This window comes from Sitophilus oryzae, unplaced genomic scaffold (assembly GCF_002938485.1).
Source record: "Sitophilus oryzae breed Bouriz unplaced genomic scaffold, Soryzae_2.0 scaffold_54_pilon_pilon, whole genome shotgun sequence".
NCBI lineage: Eukaryota > Metazoa > Arthropoda > Insecta > Coleoptera > Curculionidae > Sitophilus > Sitophilus oryzae.
In genome coordinates, this window is record NW_022147140.1 from 1,243,493 (window position 1) to 1,263,875 (window position 20,383).

Consider the following 20,383-nt stretch of genomic DNA (forward strand, 5'->3'; position numbering starts at 1 on the left):
CTACACCATTTACAAGTACTTGGATTGACAGACATTTTTCATGTTTGAAATGCATTAAAATTTATAGTAGAGATTCCATGAAAAATAAACGTTTATCGCCACTTGCCTTACTTTCAATGTAAAAAGATCTTTTCACAGCTCTTCAACAATCTGATGATTTTACTGATATAATAATAAATAACTTTTCTTTATTAAGAGACCGACTCATCAATTTAAAATATAAAACATAATTATTCTTTCTATCAATACTACCTATTTTTAAGTGTGCGTAAATAAATAAAAATAAAATAAAATTCTATGATGTATTGTAATAGATAAAAAAAATAATAGATAAAATAGATTAATAAAAACTATACTTGTACATTATGTCATACATTATGTCACTACGTTGAATGCTGTTATTTTTGCTTTAGTTTTGTCCTAAATATTTTTGAGCTATGTTTTTAACCCAGAGATAACATGTATTTACAAACTGGGCTAGGATAATATGTAAATAAGGGGGGGGGGGGCAAATAGACGCAACTAAATTTTTGTCGCCTACCCAGTCACACGGGTCACGAGCCGCCACTGCGGTGTCAAGATAAACACCGGTGTTGTAGATGTACACCGGTATTGAGGTAAACACCGGTGTCGGTGTTGACACCGGTTCACCGATTGAAACACCGGTGGTCATCAACACCTAACACCGGTGTTCAAATCTCAACACCGAACTGGTCTAGAATTGGGGAGATACGTAACCTAATAGACGAATTCGTGACAAGGCTGATTTGATTTCCCCTTACGTCTCAAGTACTGTACGGTGGTGACATCAATCGTTCTGCGGTCAACGCATAAAACAGTTATTTTTTCTCGGCCAGCGAAGGCATATCGAAGACGGTGTGGATCTGAAAGCGACAGTGTTGCCATATTAAAATGTCTAATATCTATAATACGTTTGACGAAAATATCTTTGGATGAAAAATCCGCGTTTATGTATTGAAAATTAATTCGTGTTAAACATAGAATAAACCACAAAAATAAAAAATTATTTTATAAGTACTGAATATTATAGTATGATCGAAAAATGTCGTTTAGTTGGCTTGGAAATGCCGATTATTGACATTTACTATAATATTTTACATATGATTTACATTTACATATGAGGGGCAATGGCCCAGCTACGTCGAAACACCGGTTCCCATTAGAACACCGAAGTTAAGCGACGTAAGGCGATACTAGTGGTTGGACGGGTGACCGGTTCGAAACTCTGTATCGTGCTGTTGTCAAATAAAGGCAAAAGTGTAAAATCTATTGACACCCACTCATAGACTTAAAATAAAATATAGACTGACCATCTCATTCATAAATAGCTGGAACATGCGGTCAGACAATGTCTTGTTATTGTTGTGTTATTGTTTTAGGTTATAACGAGTGCGACACGAGCGATAGATAGGTTGTCTCTGTCGTAACGGTCGTTCCCTGACGACTCTGCCGAGAAACACAACACTGTCTTTCGTTTCTCAAGTACACCTGAACTCTCCGTATCATAGCCGGGTATTTTTTTTTTATTTTAATGAAGCTATAATTAAATTAAAAATATATTATATTTAACTTTTTTATATTTTATTAAGATTTAGGACAGGTTTTTTAAATAAAAGTTTAGAAAAAACGTCTTAGAGTCCAAAAAGGATAAAAATAATAAAATACACGTTATAGAAGAAATTTTATAATCGAAATTACGTAATTTTTGAAATTAATAATAAATGATTCATTTTAGTCAAACATTTATAACCCCTAATATTAATCAAATCAGGATCTATTCCACAGATATAATAGAATCGACGACAGGGAGAGAAAAAAAATATGATTATTATAATTTTTTTTCTGGTTAAGTGATGTCTTATGTAAATTAGAGAAAACATAAATCTGTTCCATTAAAGCAAGGAAGGTGATAGGAAGTGGATAAAATGAAAACTACATTTATTTAACTCGGTACTGCCTTTATTATACCGGGTGCGTCCCAAAAGTGGCTCATCCCCATAATTTTTTTATATTTTCAAATAAAAAAAACAGATTTAGTATGTTAGTATATGACATAAATTAGGATTGATTGACGCATTCAATTGTTTTTGGTCACTTTCTGTTTCACCGGAAATGACTATAACTTTTAATTTTTAAACGGCACCCTCGGTATATTTCTACTTTATTTGATAGAAAATGACACTCTGAATAGAATGACATATCATATGTCAACTTTTGACACTTTCGCATATGGTTTAATTGTAATTGTAACACGTGGTTCATAACGACAATTTGACTCGAAATACCAAGTGTGTGGTATCAATATATTCATAAAAAAATGCTTTTTCCAAATATGCTAACGAGTCACCCTTGTTCCATTTGAAAAAATTGACATATGTATGATTAAAAATATGATTTGTACATCTTTTAATCGGCCTAGACAAGACACGAAACCCATTAGACGATCAAAACTATTTTTCCAAGGCTCCTTGATTAAAACTTAGTGTTTTTAACAACACCATGGCACCCTGGATTGAAATTTATAATACGATTTGTTTTTAAGCGACAATGTCAAAAGTTGACATATGATATGTCATTCTATTCAGAATTCTATTATCATTTTCTATCGAATAAAGTAGAAATATACCGAGGGTGCCTTTAAAAATCAAAAGATGTAATCATTTCGGTGAAACAGAAAGAGACCAAAAACAATTGAATACGTCAATAAATCCTAATTTATGTCATATACCTACTAACATACAAATCTGTTTTTTTATCTGAAAAAATAAAAAAGTTATAGCGGTGAACCACTTTTGAGACGACCCGGTATATTAAAAAATATTGTCTCATAATGTAATATCATATTAAAATTCTTGTATGTTATTTTAGATTCTGAAGATAATTTTAGAATAAACCGGAATATATTTTTAATAAAAAACATTATTAATTATTAACAGGGTTATAATTATGATTTTGTTACAATGTAAGTAAGTAAATAATGTAATGTAAGAGAAAAAATTCAGATTTTACATTTTACTAAAATATTATCTAAATAAGCGCCTTTCTACAACAACGCCACTGACTCCCAATGGGTAAACTGAGAGTTGCCAACGGTCAAAAGTCGTTTCAAGACTTAAATGGATTATTTAAGTCAAATTTTTTGCAAATTTGGCACTGGCGAACCATATTTTATAGTTCTTGAACAGAAAAAGTCAATAAAATAAACACTTAAGGACTACAAGCTAAGAAAATGCGTTAATACAGCCGGGGACATAGCGGCAACAAAGCTTTACCGCACACGTGCGACACGTACTACAAGGTAATAAATGAATGAATAGGCTCCCTCGCCTCTAATCGGTGTTGTCATATTGTAAAGAACTTATCCTTTTTAAACAGTATCCGACTTATAATTTAGTAGTATAAGGACTATTTAATACATCTCTGGAATATTAAAACCTACTTTATTAAACTGTAGTATTAATATCTCAATATATGTGTAAAACAAGAAAAAAAATATTGATAATATTAAAGACGTGACAACATAGGCTGGATGAGGAAGGCTCGGTCGACTGTACCCAGAAGTAAACATGTGTACAAAAAATATTGTCTGTCCGCGTTGAGATGTAAATAGTGTAGTCTATATTTTATTTTAAGTCTATGCACCCACTGCTCATTCACGCCGGTTCGAGGCCGGATGAGATCGGATATCTCGTGAGTAAGAGTCGATTTAGACACTTGCCAAGTCGGTAGGCCATTGACCATGATATGGCCGAGGACCGCGGTTCGGATTCCGCGTAAACAAAGTAGGCCCCGTCCAGATTAGCCCTGGCAGCAAAAAGGAGACGTTAACTTCAAATCTTTACTTTTACTTTACTTTACTTTACTTTACATATGAAATAACATTTTTTGATACATCTAAAAGCATGTTTTATTAAAATACTAATATTTCAACGATGTTTTACAAGGAACCAACCACAGCTTCAGTACTATTTATTAACAGCGATCTTCATTTCCAAGCCAACTTTGACGCCTTTCTTTGTTTAATCATATATTATATCAAAATTGTTTTGTGCCACGAAATCGCCGAGAAGGTTGTTCATCTTCTTATTTCTTAAATCAACGATATGAATATCCTATTAGATTTATGACGAGTTCATTTCTGAAAAAAATACTGGGTATTTCGCCACAAAATCAGAAAACTAAAAGAAAAAAATATTTAAGGGTTAGAATTTAAACGGAAACCAGTTCGCATTAGCTTTTTATTTGTGTACAAATTTTCTTAACAAGCAAAAAATAATTAACATTTAACAAATTTATTCTGAAGACAGGAAGGTAATGTATGATCGAAAAAAAAAACGGCGTGCAGTTGGTTTGAACATGAACATCCCCATATAATTTTACATTTAAAACGACCGCGATCTTCATTTTATGGGCATTGCTGACGCCGTTTTTTTTCGATCATACGGTATACATCTACTACCTAAAATGTTTCAACAATTCACGATCACACCAGAATAAACGATTCTAGTCTGGAAACAGAGAAAAGCTGCAGGAAGGACGCAGAGTATACAAAGCCCTATTGTCGTGTGGTGGTATCGACAGTGTGGTAGTACTCGATAGCAAACAAGTGAAAATGAGACTAAAAATATGTCGGTTGCTTAAGACGATTCGAACTAGAACATTCGTCAAAATTCACGATGTGAACTTTTTGAATTTGAATCTTTTGACCTGTCTCTGCTCTGGGGAATTTTTGCACCATTCTAAAGATTTGTTGGCATAGAGCTATAGTAGGAAAGGAAATTATCTATAAAAAAAGTCAGTGGCGGCTCAGTAGGTGAAGAGGCACTTCACCGAAAAAAGTACTCAAATTAAAGAAAAGACTTTACTGCTTAAAATATTAATTTGTTTAATATATTTACATGTATCTAAAAAATAATAAACTGGTAATTTTTTATAAATTATTTTTTTTCCGTGGGGACCTCTGCATAATAGGTCCACCGCATCGTTAATTCCGGCCGAAAAAGTAGCAATATTGGCCCGCACGCGCCTATGTTTCCAAGAAGCCACAAGTGAAGTGAAAATATTTGTGAGCCAAGCGGCTGCACGATTTCCATGGTAACGTGACGTCAGCCTAGTAGCAGCAAAGGCGGCAGCATGTAAATCCCCCGCCCCAAAATTTTTTATCGGCGACCGATGTGAATGAGTTTTTGGGCAGTTTGCTTCGTCTTCCTTTATGCTAATATTCGGCTACTTCGGCGAGTAATTAACCGTGTAAACACTGTAAAGTTTTTGTTGATTATTTATTGTTGTTTGTTAATGGTTTTTGTTGATTTATTGCTGTTTGTTTTGTTGTTGTGTTTTAAAACTGTTTTGTGTGTGTGTATGTATTAAAAAATGAACCCAATTAATGACTTGGTGTGCAATTTATTGGAAACTCCTTTCAGACGGTGGACAGATGAAGATAAGAGGGATGTTTTATCTCAAGGACGACCAACTGAATCTTTAACCATAAATTGCAAAAAAGAAATAAGAAAAAGTGGTAAATCTTATAATATTAAATTTAAGTCTTCCTGGTTTTCTTATTTTAATTGGCTATGCAGTAGCATTGTTTTACAAAAATTATTTTGTTGGTTGTGTTTACTATTTTCCAATAAACATGGCATTTAGAATAAAGAAGGGTTCACTGGCAGAATATTTAAAATGTCAGTTAATGCTAAGAAATTTAAAACAAAATCAAAATACAATTGCCGATGCTTTAGAAAAAAAGCACTAGACTCTATAAGCTTAATTTTAATGAAAATGTTCTTTTAAATAGACTTTGTTTACGTTATTCAAGTTATTCAAGCAGTTTTATATGTAAGCAAGCAAGAGTTGCCTTTTCGTGGGCAAGATGAAAGGATTGACTCAGTGAACAGAGGAAATTTTAAGGAGTTATTAAATATATTAATTGAAATAAGCCCATTGGAAATTAAACATTATGGAAAAATTAAAAACGTTTTTAGTGGAGATTCGAAAACCATTCAGAACGAAATTTTTTAAAACTCTAATATAAAAAAAACGTCCATATGGATCCAACTTTATGGTGGACACTGTATATAATGTTTATTATATTTAATTTAAATTTAATTATATTTTCACTGGAACGCAAAATAATGTGTTTATCGAAAACTGGTTGTATCTCTTTTTACTTAATGCGTTTTAGCTCACACTAAAAGGAAAATATTATAGGTATTAGTGTATAAATAATACCAAAGAAAATGTTGACAAAATGGTGAATACACCAAAAAATGTTCAAATAATAATTTTAAAAATGTCGACAAAATGGTGAATGCGCAAAAAAAATTTCACCTGCGGCGCAATTTAAAGAAAATTAACTCTTCACCTATTTTTATACCCACGAACCGCCACTGAAAGACGTGTGAAACTGAAGAACAAATCTAAAACATATCGAATAAAAATAAACGAATCAAAAACCAAATACCTCCTCCCACCTAAACAACAATGAAATCGGAATTGAATAGGGCAAAACGTTTAATAAACGATTTCAATTTTGAGTGCGTGAAGTCTTGTTGGAGACCTCCGAGAAATTTTGACATGACGCTTTTTTTCGTGTTTCGCCATAATGCAGACAATTACATAAGAAGAAACTTAGACCTTATGTACGGCATCAGCTATAATAGAATGCTACGATTGTTTATACAAACTAAGAAATATATAATTATTATCATTAAAAGAACATACGAGAAAAACGACGCTACACAATATTGAGATAAGCGCTGAAGGGTATCGTACACACACAAACAGAATTTTGAATAACCCCCTCTGAGGTTATTTTACATTATATATCGGGTACGGTATCGGCATCATTTTTTAACGCGTGCGTGAGATGGCTATCCAACATAAAATGCTTTGTCTGTCACAGAAGTTGCTATTGATGTGTACTATTAGTATAAAGTGAACATCTATGCAAAATTGTTACGGTCTGTCAAATTTTACGTTATCGGTAGTTTCAAGAAAAAAAAATATAAAACCAAAGATAGCTCTGTCGACTGAAACCTAAACGCTTCGCTAAGCACATATAAAAAAATTGAAATAAATATAAACCATACTTAAACTAAACAAACATATACTTGAAACAAATATAAGCAAATATCTTGTGCAATATTCATAATGTATTCAATTTTTATTAAAATTTCTAAAAAAAAATAAAATAATTTTTACATGTATTCTGTTCTGTCACATTTTTCTCTATTGCAATATTTTACTTAGATGGTTACTCACACTATTCAACACGAAGAGTGTCGGGGTCGTGAAGGACTAATAGAATTACAAATTAAAATTATATTTATAAGGCGCAACCAGGTGGAAAAAGGAAGTAAAATAAAGGGAATTTCTGTCATTAGAGACCACTAAGTAGGACAAAATGACAATTTATCCACAAAATATTCCAAAAAAAAATAGTACAGACAATTTGTTAGGAGTTGTTCAGATATTAGATGTAAATACACTCCACGAAGAAAATTATTTTTGGGGAACTTGCGGGCATATTTTCTAAGGCAACCAAACTACTTCAAAAAATTGAATCTCGTATGTGGACTAAATGGTTCAATCAGTTGGATCGACAAAATTCGATCAATTGAACTAAACTAAAAAATTGTGTGTGCACTATGTGCGCATATTTGAGTGAAACTTCTTCATACTTCCGTCTGTCTGTCTGCCCGTCTGCCCGTCTAAGGACTCAATTCGAGTACCTTGAGTTTGGTTCCAATCGACCCATACATCTACGGCATCTACATTCCGAATTTCGCCTCCTAGCTCACGTAAAGCCCGAGTTAAGTCACTCCAAGATCGTTACCACTTTTCCTGGCGCTAGCTTGTGTATCACAGCATTGAATTTTTACTCCCATCATGCGTAAAGAAGTTTCATTTCAAAAATAAAAGCGAGAATCACAACGAGAACAAAATAGCTAGGGAATGATTAAACTGAATACTGAGAGATTGAATCAAAATGTACTAAACTACGAAACAAAGGAGCGATATAAGTCCAAAGGCGTAATTTTTAATGCTTAGCATTATATTTTGAATTTGAAAATTTGAATACTAAAATTGAACTTGTTGCATAAAATGGAGTTTTTGGAGTCTAAAATGGAGTCCAAAATGAGCATCTTTATAATTCCCTCTACCATTTCTGAACTTAACCGAATTCACTTTCACTTTCTTTCAAAATACACATTAATAATTTTAAATCCGGACAAATTTTCTTACCACTGATAATGTTTTATTCTTGTTTTTCTCCATTATTTATGACACTTTTGATAGAAGACGTGTATCAAACTTCATAGAATTATGTAAAGATAAAACCAATTTACTAAAATCCAAGAGCGTTATAGGTGAAAGAGACCGTCATTATATCTATCTCACTCCGGTTCCGGTATATATAGGTTGAAGTGAGATAGAACTTTCCGCGCTGTCTTGCGGTGATGACGCAAATGGCTTTTAGTAAGTTGGTTTTATCTTTATATTACTATTGAAGTTATTTAAAAAAATATTTTAGAAAAATTTACCGCCATTTATCTCAAAAGTTAAGATGTTTAGACTAATATCCAGATGGAGTTTTATTCTCAAATAGGTCCCAAAATCCACCCCTAAATATTAGCACGTCATTGAACAACCCTGCATATGAAGTATGTCATAGGTAGATGAGAAATCAGTATACCGGGTGCGTCTCAAAAGTGGCTCACCCGTATAACTTTTTTATTTCTTCAGATAAAACAACGAGATTTGGTATCTATACTAATATATAAAATCCTTAAGTGACTGACATACTGATTAATCACGATCCTGCTCAAACCACTCAACGTAAGCTCAATTTTGGCATACAGGTTGATTCTAGGGTGTAGAGGTTCGATAAGAAGGGATTTTTCGAAATTGCAGTTCCAAGAGGGTGAAACCACCCCTCAAATATTACAATATTTTTTATTTAAAAAACGGTCAAGTTTCTGAAAAAACGCTTAAACACGTATATTTTATTTTATGTTTTTACATATTTTAAGATTTTTTGAAAATGTAAACAGGGTGTTTCGAAAAATCTGGTCATTGATTAATCACGATCCTGCTTAAAGCGCTTGACGTAAAAAGCTGGTTTTTGGAAAACAGATTGACTTTAGGGTGAAGAGGTTCGATACGAAGGGATTTTTCAAAACTCGAATTCTAAGGGGTTAAACTATCCCTCAAATATTAAAATATTTTTTATTTAAAAACCGGTAAGTTTTTCAGAAATACTCTTAAACACGTATATTTTATTTTGTTGTTTTACATATTTTAAGATTTTTTATAAATTAATACAGGGTGTTTCATAAAATATGACCATTGAGTAATCACGATTCTGCTTAAACTGCTTGACATTTAAATCTGATTTTTGGCAAACGGATTGACTGTGGGGTGTAGAGGTTCGATAAGGGAAGGTTTCTCGAATCTCGAATTCCAAGAGGGTGAAAACGCCCCTCAAATATTACAATATTTGTTATTTAAAAAACGGTTAGTCTTTCGGGAAAACGCTTGGATGCGGAAGGATAATTTATTTGTTTTTTTACATATTTTGAATTTTTTTTTTAAATCATACAGGGTGTTCCAAAAATTTCGATTCTGCTTAAACTGCTTGACGTAAAAAGCTTATTTTTGGCAAACGAATTTTTCAAAAGTCAAATTCCAACGAGATGAAACTGCCCCTCAAATATTACCAAGTTATATAATAATATCGCCATATTGTTTTTTCTCATGCTGACATAAATGTGAGAAAATTTTATCCAGTTTGTATGTTAATGGAAATTCTTGCTTTGCCTTATCTTCACCATTACAAATGATTAATTCGACGCGAACGAAGTCGCTGGTACACGCTAGTCCAATCACAAGTCACATATCCAATTGTTTTTTGTCACTTCCGGTTTCACTGGAAATGACTACAACTTTTGATTTTTAAATAGCACCCTCGGTATTTTTTTACTTTATGCAATAGAAAATGACACTCTGAATCGAATGACATATAATACGTCAACTTTTGATATATTTGCTCAAAAACAAATAGTATTTTAAATTTCTATCTAGAGTGCCATGGCTGTGTTAAAAATACTAATTTTTAACCAAGGAGCCTTGGAAAAATAGATTTGATCGTTTAATATTTTCAGTGTCTTGTTCTGACCGGCTAAAAGATGCCCAAATCGTATTTTTAATCATATCTCAATTTTTTCAAATGGAACGAGGGTGGCTCATTAGCATATTTGAAAAAAGCATTTGCTTACGAATAATTTGATACCACACACTTGGCATTTCGAGTCAAATTATCGTTATGAACCGCATGTTCAATTTTAAATAAACCATATGTGAAAATGTCGAAAGTTGACATATGATATGTCATTCTATTCAGAGTGTCACTTTCTATCGAATAAAGTAAAAAAAATACGGAGGGTGCCATTTAAAAATCAAAAGTTGTAGTCATTTCCGGTGAAACCGAAAGTGACCGAAAACAATTTATTATGTCATTCAATCCTAATTTATATCATATACTAACGTACCAAATCTCGTTGTTTTATCTGAAAAAATAAAAAAGTTATAGGGATGAGCCACTTTTTAGACGCACCCGGTAGATATACCATCATTATACCTAGATATATTTAAAGTTATCTTAAGCGCTCTTAGAAATTTGCAAAACAGTAAAACGTAAATGCTTACTTTTAAAGAGGTATTTGTGATATTCGAATTTATATTTTTAGTAAAAATATGAATAAACCTGACAATGTATGTATAAATTTCCAGATCGGCAATAACTATATTTCCCCAACGGACAGATGGCAAGCACGATTACCGCGTCTGGAACCCGCAGCTTATCAGTTACGCTGGATATCGCCAAGCAGACGGCTCAATTATAGGTGAGAACAATAAACGAAATGGAAATACGGTCAGGTTAACATGGCTCTTATTCTTTTTTTTCGTTTACAGGGGATCCAGCTAATGTGGAATTTACGGAACTGTGCCAAAAGATCGGCTGGAAAGGACAAGGAACGAGATGGGATATTTTGCCGCTCGTTCTTTCTGCAAACGGTCACGATCCCGATTATTTTGATATTCCGAGGGATTACGTTCTGGAAGTGCCCCTAAGTCATCCCACGTAAGTTTTTAACCATGAAATATTCGTGGCGATCCAAAAAGATTGAAATAGTTTTGCCTGTTCCGATTTTGCTCTTTAGTTTATTTTAAGAAATTCTTAAGACATGGGAATCCCCAAGTTTATCATGTCAAAAAACACCCAGACACCAATTTTCATCCACATATCGACTATAGTTCAGAAATTATTTGGAAAAAAACGAAAAAAAAATTAAACTCCTACACCCTGTATCTCCGAAACTAAGCATTTTAGGACATGTAGAATGTAGAATGTAGAATGTATAGGAGGGGAGTTAATCACCGCGACCTTATAGATCTATTGTGTGTTCCCGTTTCTTGAGTTATAACGAGTTATAACTCATCATACAGTCTCAGGGCTTTAAGAAAAGCCAGTATCTGAGACCGCTCCACAGAGGTCAGCTCTCCATCCTCGACATCAGACGTACCAAGGTTCATGGCACGAATGGTCGTCGTCTCGGCGCACTCAGTGATAAGGTGTTCTGGTATTTCCCCATTTTTCCTACAAAATCTGCAATCGCCGTTGTTTCTGAGTTTCAGCCTACTGAGGTGTTCGTTGAGGAGACAGTGTCCTGTTAGAAACCCCGTGACAATCCGAAGATTGTTTTTACTTAAATCAAGGAAAACCTTTTATTTTTCTCGGTCATAAGTTCTAAGAAACTTTTTCGAGAGTCTTAGACCGTTGGAGGACACCCATTCCAAGTTACGGATGGAGTCTTCCAAATTCTTCAGTTCCGCTTTCAGTTGGTTCCCGTTTGGAAAACAGAAAGGTTCTGGTCCAGTTAGTGGAGTGTTCGCTCCCTTCTAGCCAGATCATTTGCTTTTTCATTGCCTTCTATCCCTTGGTGAGCAGGCACCCAGAGTAGGAGGACTTTATTTTCTTTGCCTAATTTGTTGAGCTTCTCTAGGCATTCTTTGACCAACTTCGAATTGATGGTTACTGAGTTGATCGCGTTAAGTGCTGCTTGACTATCGGATAGGATGGCAATTTCCTGTTTTCGATAGTTCCTATCTAAGATAAATTGTACGCATCTTTCGATAGCGCAAATTTCTGCCTGAAGGATACTGGTGTAGGTGCCCATTGGTTCGGAGTATTCAGTTTTCGGCCCAAATACTCCTATCCCTGTCCCTGCTTTGGGTTTGGAAGCATTTTAGGACATACATTTATACGAACTTTTTTATTTACTTTTACCCGCAGAATAGGGTTTCCGGAACCGGAACCGTTTGTCGGAACCGGGAATTTCGGTAGCACGTCTCTAGCACGTCTCTTGAAACGGTACTTTCGGTTCTGGCTAATTTTTTGTTAAATGATGGCACATTTCGTCAATCAGCAAGCAAAGGATGGTTTTCAAAAATAAAATCGATAGAAATATGTGTCTTTTTAATGAAAATAATTATTAAATAATCAGTCAAAAAAATGCAGATTCCTATAAAAACAACATAAAATATAATTAATATATTGAGCAACACTATTTATTTCGAAGAGTTTGATTTCGACCGCTAGAAAGTATCAATGAACTATCGCATGTAACAAAAAATAATTTTTTGATCATAAAAAAAAATTTCGGTGCCGAAAGTACTGAAAGAACCGGGAATTTTTATTTCTAGTCCCGGTTCTTTGATGGCTCAAAAGAACCGGAAATTAATGATACTTTCGAGACCGGGATTTTCCGGTTCTGAAGCCTAATCAACACAAATGAACACAAGTGAAGGAAAAACGAAAAAAATATAGGAAACTTAGAAAAAAAGAAAAAAAAAAGTACACCAAGCAACACAAACCCTATAACTAAATTTGAAGAAAATACATTTTCAATTAAAAATGCAAATGCCTATAAAAACATAACAAAATATAACTAATATACAGGGTGGTCCGAACTGTATTCCGGAAACTTCGCCAGCATATTCTGTAGATAAAAATAAGTAAAAAAGTTCTTATAAATGTATATCCTAAAATGCTTAGTTTCAGAGATACAGGGTGTAGAAGTTTCATTTTTATTTCGATTTTTTCCAAATAATTTCTGAAGTAACGTCAATATTTTGATGAAAATTGGTGTCTAGAAGTTTTTGGACATGAGGAATTTGATTTTGATGCCAATATGACTCCTACTGGTAGAGGGCGCCACCTACATGTGTTTTAACTGTTTTGAAGCGTAATAACTTTTTGTCCGTACCTATATAAAACTACCGAGGAAAAAATATACATCTCTGTGACTTTTTACGTAAAAAATATATCTTTGTAAAAATCGCTACGAGCAACCGTTCTTAAGATATTTAGTAACTATAGTCAATACATGTCATTATTGTTGAAAAATAAACACTCTGATAGTTATTTCACTGAAATAATAAATTTAGTATATTTTTATTTTTTTAAATTAATTATAAATTTTTTTGCAAAAAAATGATGATAAAACAGTTTCTGTTGGACTTTTGGCACAAAAATATATCAAATTTATGACCTCAGTCTAATAACTATTTAGTAACCATGTTTAATTTATTCAATGATAACAGGTATTGATAATTTCGTTTCCAAATATCTCGCAAACCATGACTCGTAACGATTTTTATCAAGACACCGTTTTTACGTAAAAAAACGCCGTAAATGTATATTTTATTACTCAGTAGTTTTATACAGGTACAGACGAAAAGGTATTACTATTCAAACCAGTTAAAAAATATGTAGGTGGCGCCCTACTAGAAGTTATATTGACATCAAAATCAAATTTCTCATGTCAAAAAACTCCCAGACATGAATTTTCATCCAAATATTGATGTTACTGCAGAAATTATTTTGAAAAAATCGAAATAAAAAAGAAACTTCTATACCCTGTATCTCCGAAACTAAGCATTTTAGGTCATACATTTATACGAACTTTTTTACCTATTTTTACCTGCAGAATAGGGTTTCCGGAACCGGAGCCGTTTATCGGAACCGGGAATTTCGGTAGCACGTCTCTAAGGAACCGGGATTTCCCGGTTTTTGCGGTACTGTCGGTACAGGCTAATGTTTGTTAAATGATGATACATTTCGTCAATCGGCAAGCAAGGGATGGGTTTTCAAAAATAAAGTCGATAGAAATATGTGTTTTTAATGAAAATAATTATTAAATAATCAGTCAAAAAAATGCAAATACCTATAAAAACAACATAAAATATAATTAATATATTGAGCAACACTATTTATATAGATGAGTTTGATTTCGCCCGCTAGAAATTATCAATGAACTTTCGCATGTAACAAAAAATAATTGTTTAATCAGTAAAGAAAATTCGGCACCGAAAGTACTGAAAGAACCGGGAAATTTTATTTCTAGCCCCGGTTCTTTAATGGCTCAAAAGAACCGGAAATTCATGATACTTTTGAGACCGGGATTTCCCGGTTCTGAAGCCTAATCCACACAAATGAACACAAGTGAAGGAAAAACGAAAAAATATAGGACACTTAACATTTACACCAAACAACATAATCCAATTTATAACTAAATTTGAAAAAAAAAATACATTTCAACTAAAAATTCAACATAAAATATAACTAATATATTGGGCAACATTCTACTTAATAAAATAACATCTAAATTTCAATAATTGTTAATAAACATTATAGGAACTTCAAAAGAGCTTCATAAGTAAGAACAATAAGAAATTTAAAGAAGGCGTCAATTCTTCTCAAAGAGACTTGGTTTAAATTAAAAAAGAAGTAGAAAAAAGACTCAAAGTCTCGGTCTCAACGTTTATATATATTTTTTGAGTCTTTTTTCTACTTCTTTTTTAAGAACAATAAGAGATAACATTACTATTTATTTAAAAGAGTTTGATTTCGACCGCTAGAAAGTGTCAATGAACTTTCGCATGTAACAAAAAATATTTTTTTTTTCTATACGACTAGCTTAGAAAATGCAGTTTGATACACGGAAAACTCGATCTGAAATTGGCGTTTTGCAAACTGTTGTGTGCTAAGGATTTAGCGCGCGACATGTGTCATTTTACACACGACATGTGCCAATTTTAACATTTTTAACCTCCAATGTTTAGCTGAAACGCCAAACGCAACTCAGCCGTCAGAAAAGTGTCATCATTACATCGCAAATTATTTCACAAAACTGGCAAAAACTGAGTGAGACTGCTGCTAATTTGTAGTCGTAGGAAAAATAGCGTAAAAAACTCGTTCGAAAACTTCTTTGTACACTCGTTCGACTTGTGGCTCTTGCCTGCGCTGCGGCTCGAGCCAACAAACTGTCGAAATCGCATGCAAAACGTCGTTTTCGAAACTCGTTGTTTAATATACTATTTAATTACATTTTATTAACGAGTAAAAAAAATTGGTACCGAAAGAACTGGGAATTTTTTATTTCGAGACCCGATTCTTTGATGTCCTAAAAGCAGAATATGCTGCCGAAGTTTCCGGAATACAGTTCGGACCACCCTGTATATGAGACACTAGTCAATTGGTTCCAAGGAAACGGTCCTACCAATAAATTACTTAACATACATATAAATGGTTAACTTAATAATAAATATTTTTTTAAACATGATATCAAAACTATTTTCTGAAAACCGAATTCTGCAGAATACTAAATTCTGCAGAATAGCGTACATTTATAGTACATTTTCTTGTGTGTGACTTTAATGGGCATTGTTGAAATTATTGAATATAAAACCGAATTACTTGAAAGATATTAGGAAGTAAAGTAGTACTAATGAGTTTAAAATGAGCAAGTATATAAACATAAAACAGTTTTAAGATTAAAGCTATTTTTTTCCTTGTTAATTATTATGTTTGCCTTATATATATCTAATTTGTAAATAGGTTGAGTTGTTTTAATGTCAGATTTTGATATTTATTCCGAAACACTCTAAAGAAGATATTTAAAAATATTGGTTGGTTTTGAGATATAAAGGAAAGGTCGATCTGCCAGTAATTGAAGAATTTATAGTTAATTATTTGCAGTTAATTAGTGGCGATTAGTTTAGGTAAAATATCGATCCTAAAAACATCGATATTTTCTTTTTTATTTCTGTCCACAAAAATACCGAAGAACAGGATAGAAACGAAACTACCAACGGATTAGTTTTTTAATATTTCATTTTAAAAATTCGCAATGAGCAATATTCTAAAGATTCTTCATTGAAACTACGAAAGAAAAACAAAAAAAGATTTTCATACCTAAAATATAAAAAACTTCGTTTTTCCTCTCTAAGCGTTTCTTTTATCGGTTTATTTTAATAGTTGAAAACGTATCAACAAATTTTCTAAATTATAAAAAAATAGTATATTACATACCGAGGAAGGAAGTGTTTCATTACTGTCGAGAGATTAACTAGATCTCGAGACAATAATGAAAACTTTCCTTCGAGGTTTGTATACTATTTTATTTACAACCACATCATTAATTAAAAAATAGGGACAGTATTTTATTTTGAAAAAAAATAAATATGCGAAAATTTGTCGTTTTCTGTTTTGGCATTTCCATATCTATAGTTACCGATACCAGTGGTTGTTATGGTGCAAACCTTCAACAGCAAAACAAACAACTAAGTGACAGTTTTGAAATTCTCGTTCGCTTTTTCGAATTTATATAACATAGAAAGCCAGAATGTCGGAAAGTTCTGATAATGAAGACTACTTTAATATTGGTACTCCACCAGAACTTACAGAAGCTGCAAAAATAGCAGAAGACAGTTTACTTCCGGAGAGAAGTAGGGGGCGATATGAAATAGCATTGAAAGTATACGAAAAATGGTGTGTCCAAAGAAATGCTAAGAATATTGCTTCGGAGACAGTATTGCCATAGTAGAAGGAAAAGAGTAGTTGCACTCTCGCAAATATTTTCTGCCAGTTTTTGCAAGCTGTCGAATATCGGCAGGTTGCAAAGCGTTTCAGTTGAATTCCGTCCGTCGAGCTGCGAGGTTCGAGCGTTGCGTTCCAGCACAGAGACGGATTGATAAAAAATGAGTGCATTACTGTGTGCTGCTATTAATTGTAGTAATAATTCAAAAAATTGTTCTTTGAGTTTTTTTAGATTTCCATCGGTTATAAATCGGCAAGCTGATAATAATTATCAATTAACATTTAATTATATTTGGTTATTTTAGAAGCTGAGATATTATGTAGTTAATTAAATGTTATTATTTTTTTAGTATGTGGGCAGATTTTAAAAATAGTTTTTTAGATATACAGGTTGTCTCAAATATGCGCATGAAAATATTTTTTGGTCAGTGGATTTGCCATAAAATTTTCATTCCAATAATAGTTTATGAGATAATTTATATAGATTTATTTTTGAAACAATTTTAGAGTAAATATTTTGTACATCTAAAGTCTCCGCAAGTTATTCATATTTTTTAATTGAAAGAATTTTATAATAGCATAATCTCTTATAAATTTAGTGGACTGTATTTTTTATGTTTTTTTATTTATATTTTATTATAAGTGGTCGTAATATAACAATATTCAAAATATTATAGACAAAATATTGAGTTTATATTTGAGGGAAGAAAAGTGCCACACCTAGCTTTAAACCACCTTAAATATACAGGGTGACCCATTAGTGCGAGGAAGTCCAATATCGTCGTCGTTGTCGAAGATGTGAACAAAAATTTATTCAAATGTTTCAAGGTTTATAAAGGGGCGTATCCTAAAATATTTAGTTATATACAGGGTGTCACAAAAAATTTTAAAGGGTTTCTAAATTTTTAACGGTTTCGCAGATATTCGCAGTATTATATTACATATGGCTCTTTAAACAGTAAATTTTTATCAAAGCCACCTAATATGATCTATGTCTAATATTTTATCGTTGGAAATTCCATATGTAATGAAATACAGAAAATATTTGCAAAACGGCTAAAAATTTAAGAACAATTTAAATACAAAAAATGTTTGCCTTTTAATTCTACATCTGAAAGAAAAATAATATACAAGGTGTTGCATTTAAAAAAAATGAGATACAATATTTTAAATATTACGATTTTGGTGACGCCTTAAAAAATATCCTGTATATGATAAAGGAAATTTTTCTACACGAACTTATTCTGGTATCCTTCGTGTTTAAGAAAACATAGCTAAGTATTAATAAAGTTATATTCACTCTAGTTTTTTACCACCTTTCGTATATAATGTTTTTAACCAAAGTTTTAGTAAATAAGAAATAGAATGGCCACACCGCAGTGTGCTTTAAATAAAGACGGTGTACTATATGCAAAATTTTATGCCGAATCCAGTTATGTACAGAAAATTAAACTTGTTTTAAATCAAAAAAAAGTTGTAGTAAATCTCTGAAATAGATAATAATATAAAAATATATGTCATATATTTTTTCCGCATTTCTTCCAATCAGAAGATTTTCAGATACAGAAGAATTTTTACCTACGCGAAATGTGAAAATATTCTGTTTTCCAGCAAGTTTTTACTCGATGATCAATTTTTTTATTTTATTTTATTGTGAACTCATATTTTCCTAAATACATATCTGTGAAACTATGGCGAGTGCCACGACTATACTTTGCCTAGTTAATAGACCACGACTATACAGCTACGTCAGTGGTCACGGGAGGCGAGAACAAGGTCATATAAAGTGGCAAAAAAAGAACAAAGGATTTGACAAGGGGTAAAACTACTAGTTTCCTTATACTATGGTATTGATGACATATTTAGCGACATGGCAAGGCAGAAAAAGCCATCTACTCTCTTTATATCTCTGGGCTACGTACAGCATAATACGGACAATGCTAGAATTAAGGGAAAAGACTGGCATATCAAAATATCACAAACTCGTCGCTTTTTTAAAACGCCAGAATGTAGGTTTTAAGCCAAAGAAGTCTAGCATTTTTACCTTCAACAAATAAAAATGTACTAAAATCTTCAATTATTATTGTTAATCTTGTTTATTTTTGTTGATATTAGATAAGAATTTAATAAACATATTACAAGAATATTTTGCTTAATTAAATGAGGCGAGAAATAAGAAAAACCGAGTGAGGGAAATGGATGAGGGAAATGGGTGAGTGAAATGGAAGAGGGAAGAAATGTAGATAATTTGACACTTGCAAATTTTTTAAAAGTCGGTAATGTCAGTAGTACATATGTGATTGTAAATGAATCAAATTAAATAACCCTTAATTTAATTGTATAATATACATGTAACACTATGCCTATAGACCAATAAACACTCACAAATAATTTATAACTATTTAATGAAACAAACAAAGGACTAATAATGAAAAATATAAACAACGTAGAACGTTACTCATGCGGTACAATACTTCGACGACCGGGTTCACACCATGCGTTTCACACATTTAGCTATTTCTCTTAAGAGTTGAACAAAAAAGGTTGTAATTAAAAACTATTTCTAAGTTACCTTTATTTTTTAATGTATAAGATAAAAGTAATCTTTCACCATCACCCATCATTTTAATGATTAACGAAAGAATTTCGAATTGGCTTTAATATATGATTATCTTATTTTAACTTTTTTTAGGTTGAATTGGTTTAAGACCCTCGATTTGAAATGGTATGCTTTACCTGCCGTGTCAAATATGATGTTTGATTGTGGTGGTTTGCAATTCACTGGTGCTCCTTTTAATGGCTGGTACATGAGCACTGAAATTGGATGTAGAGATCTATGTGATCCGCAACGTTTAAATATGTTAGAAGTAAGTATGTACAAAGAAAAATATAAACACTGCTCTGCTTTACACTTACACTTTCTAAACTTTTGCATTGTTCAGGAGATATTATATTTTTTCTCCGATACGACTAACGCCTAGTGTTCATACATCCGAATAAATGTTAAAATTTGCAAATTTAATGCCTGCATCCTGTTACGGGAGGCGAGGGAATACGGGAGGTTTAGTTAGGGAATACGGGAGGCGAGGGAAATTTATAAATAAGAAGATAAAATGTGATATAAAATAAAATTATATTCAATTAGTTGATTTAACGTTGTTAGTATTTAGTATTCTTTAACCAACCCGCCTCCCCCCTAGACGCATTTTCCTACCAATTTATTACTTAATTTAATGTGGCAGATCAGAACATCCGAAATAATCGTTAAAACATTTTTATCTTTTTAGAAATTTCGTTCGGCCATTTAGTTTTTCGGTCAAAAAATTCGGTCGAAATTCGTATGCATGAAAACTAGGCTTAGAAACAATGGATTTTCACTGCTTTTTTCTTTCTAAAACGCGTAATTCCTGTATAAAATAC

General features: G+C 32.5%; 1 protein-coding gene across 1 annotated transcript in view; it reads left to right on the top strand.

Moving 5' to 3' along the window:
- Nucleotides 1-20,383, top strand: part of LOC115886990 (nitric oxide synthase-like) — a gene marked incomplete at its 3' end in the record, with an annotated part of 232,626 nt that overhangs the window by 195,996 nt on the left and 16,247 nt on the right. The window contains exons 5-7 of the mRNA XM_030906318.1: nt 10,813-10,925; nt 10,996-11,164; nt 19,656-19,830. Coding sequence (XP_030762178.1) covers nt 10,813-10,925; nt 10,996-11,164; nt 19,656-19,830 — 457 coding nt within the window. The remainder of the gene's footprint in view (nt 1-10,812; nt 10,926-10,995; nt 11,165-19,655; nt 19,831-20,383) is intronic.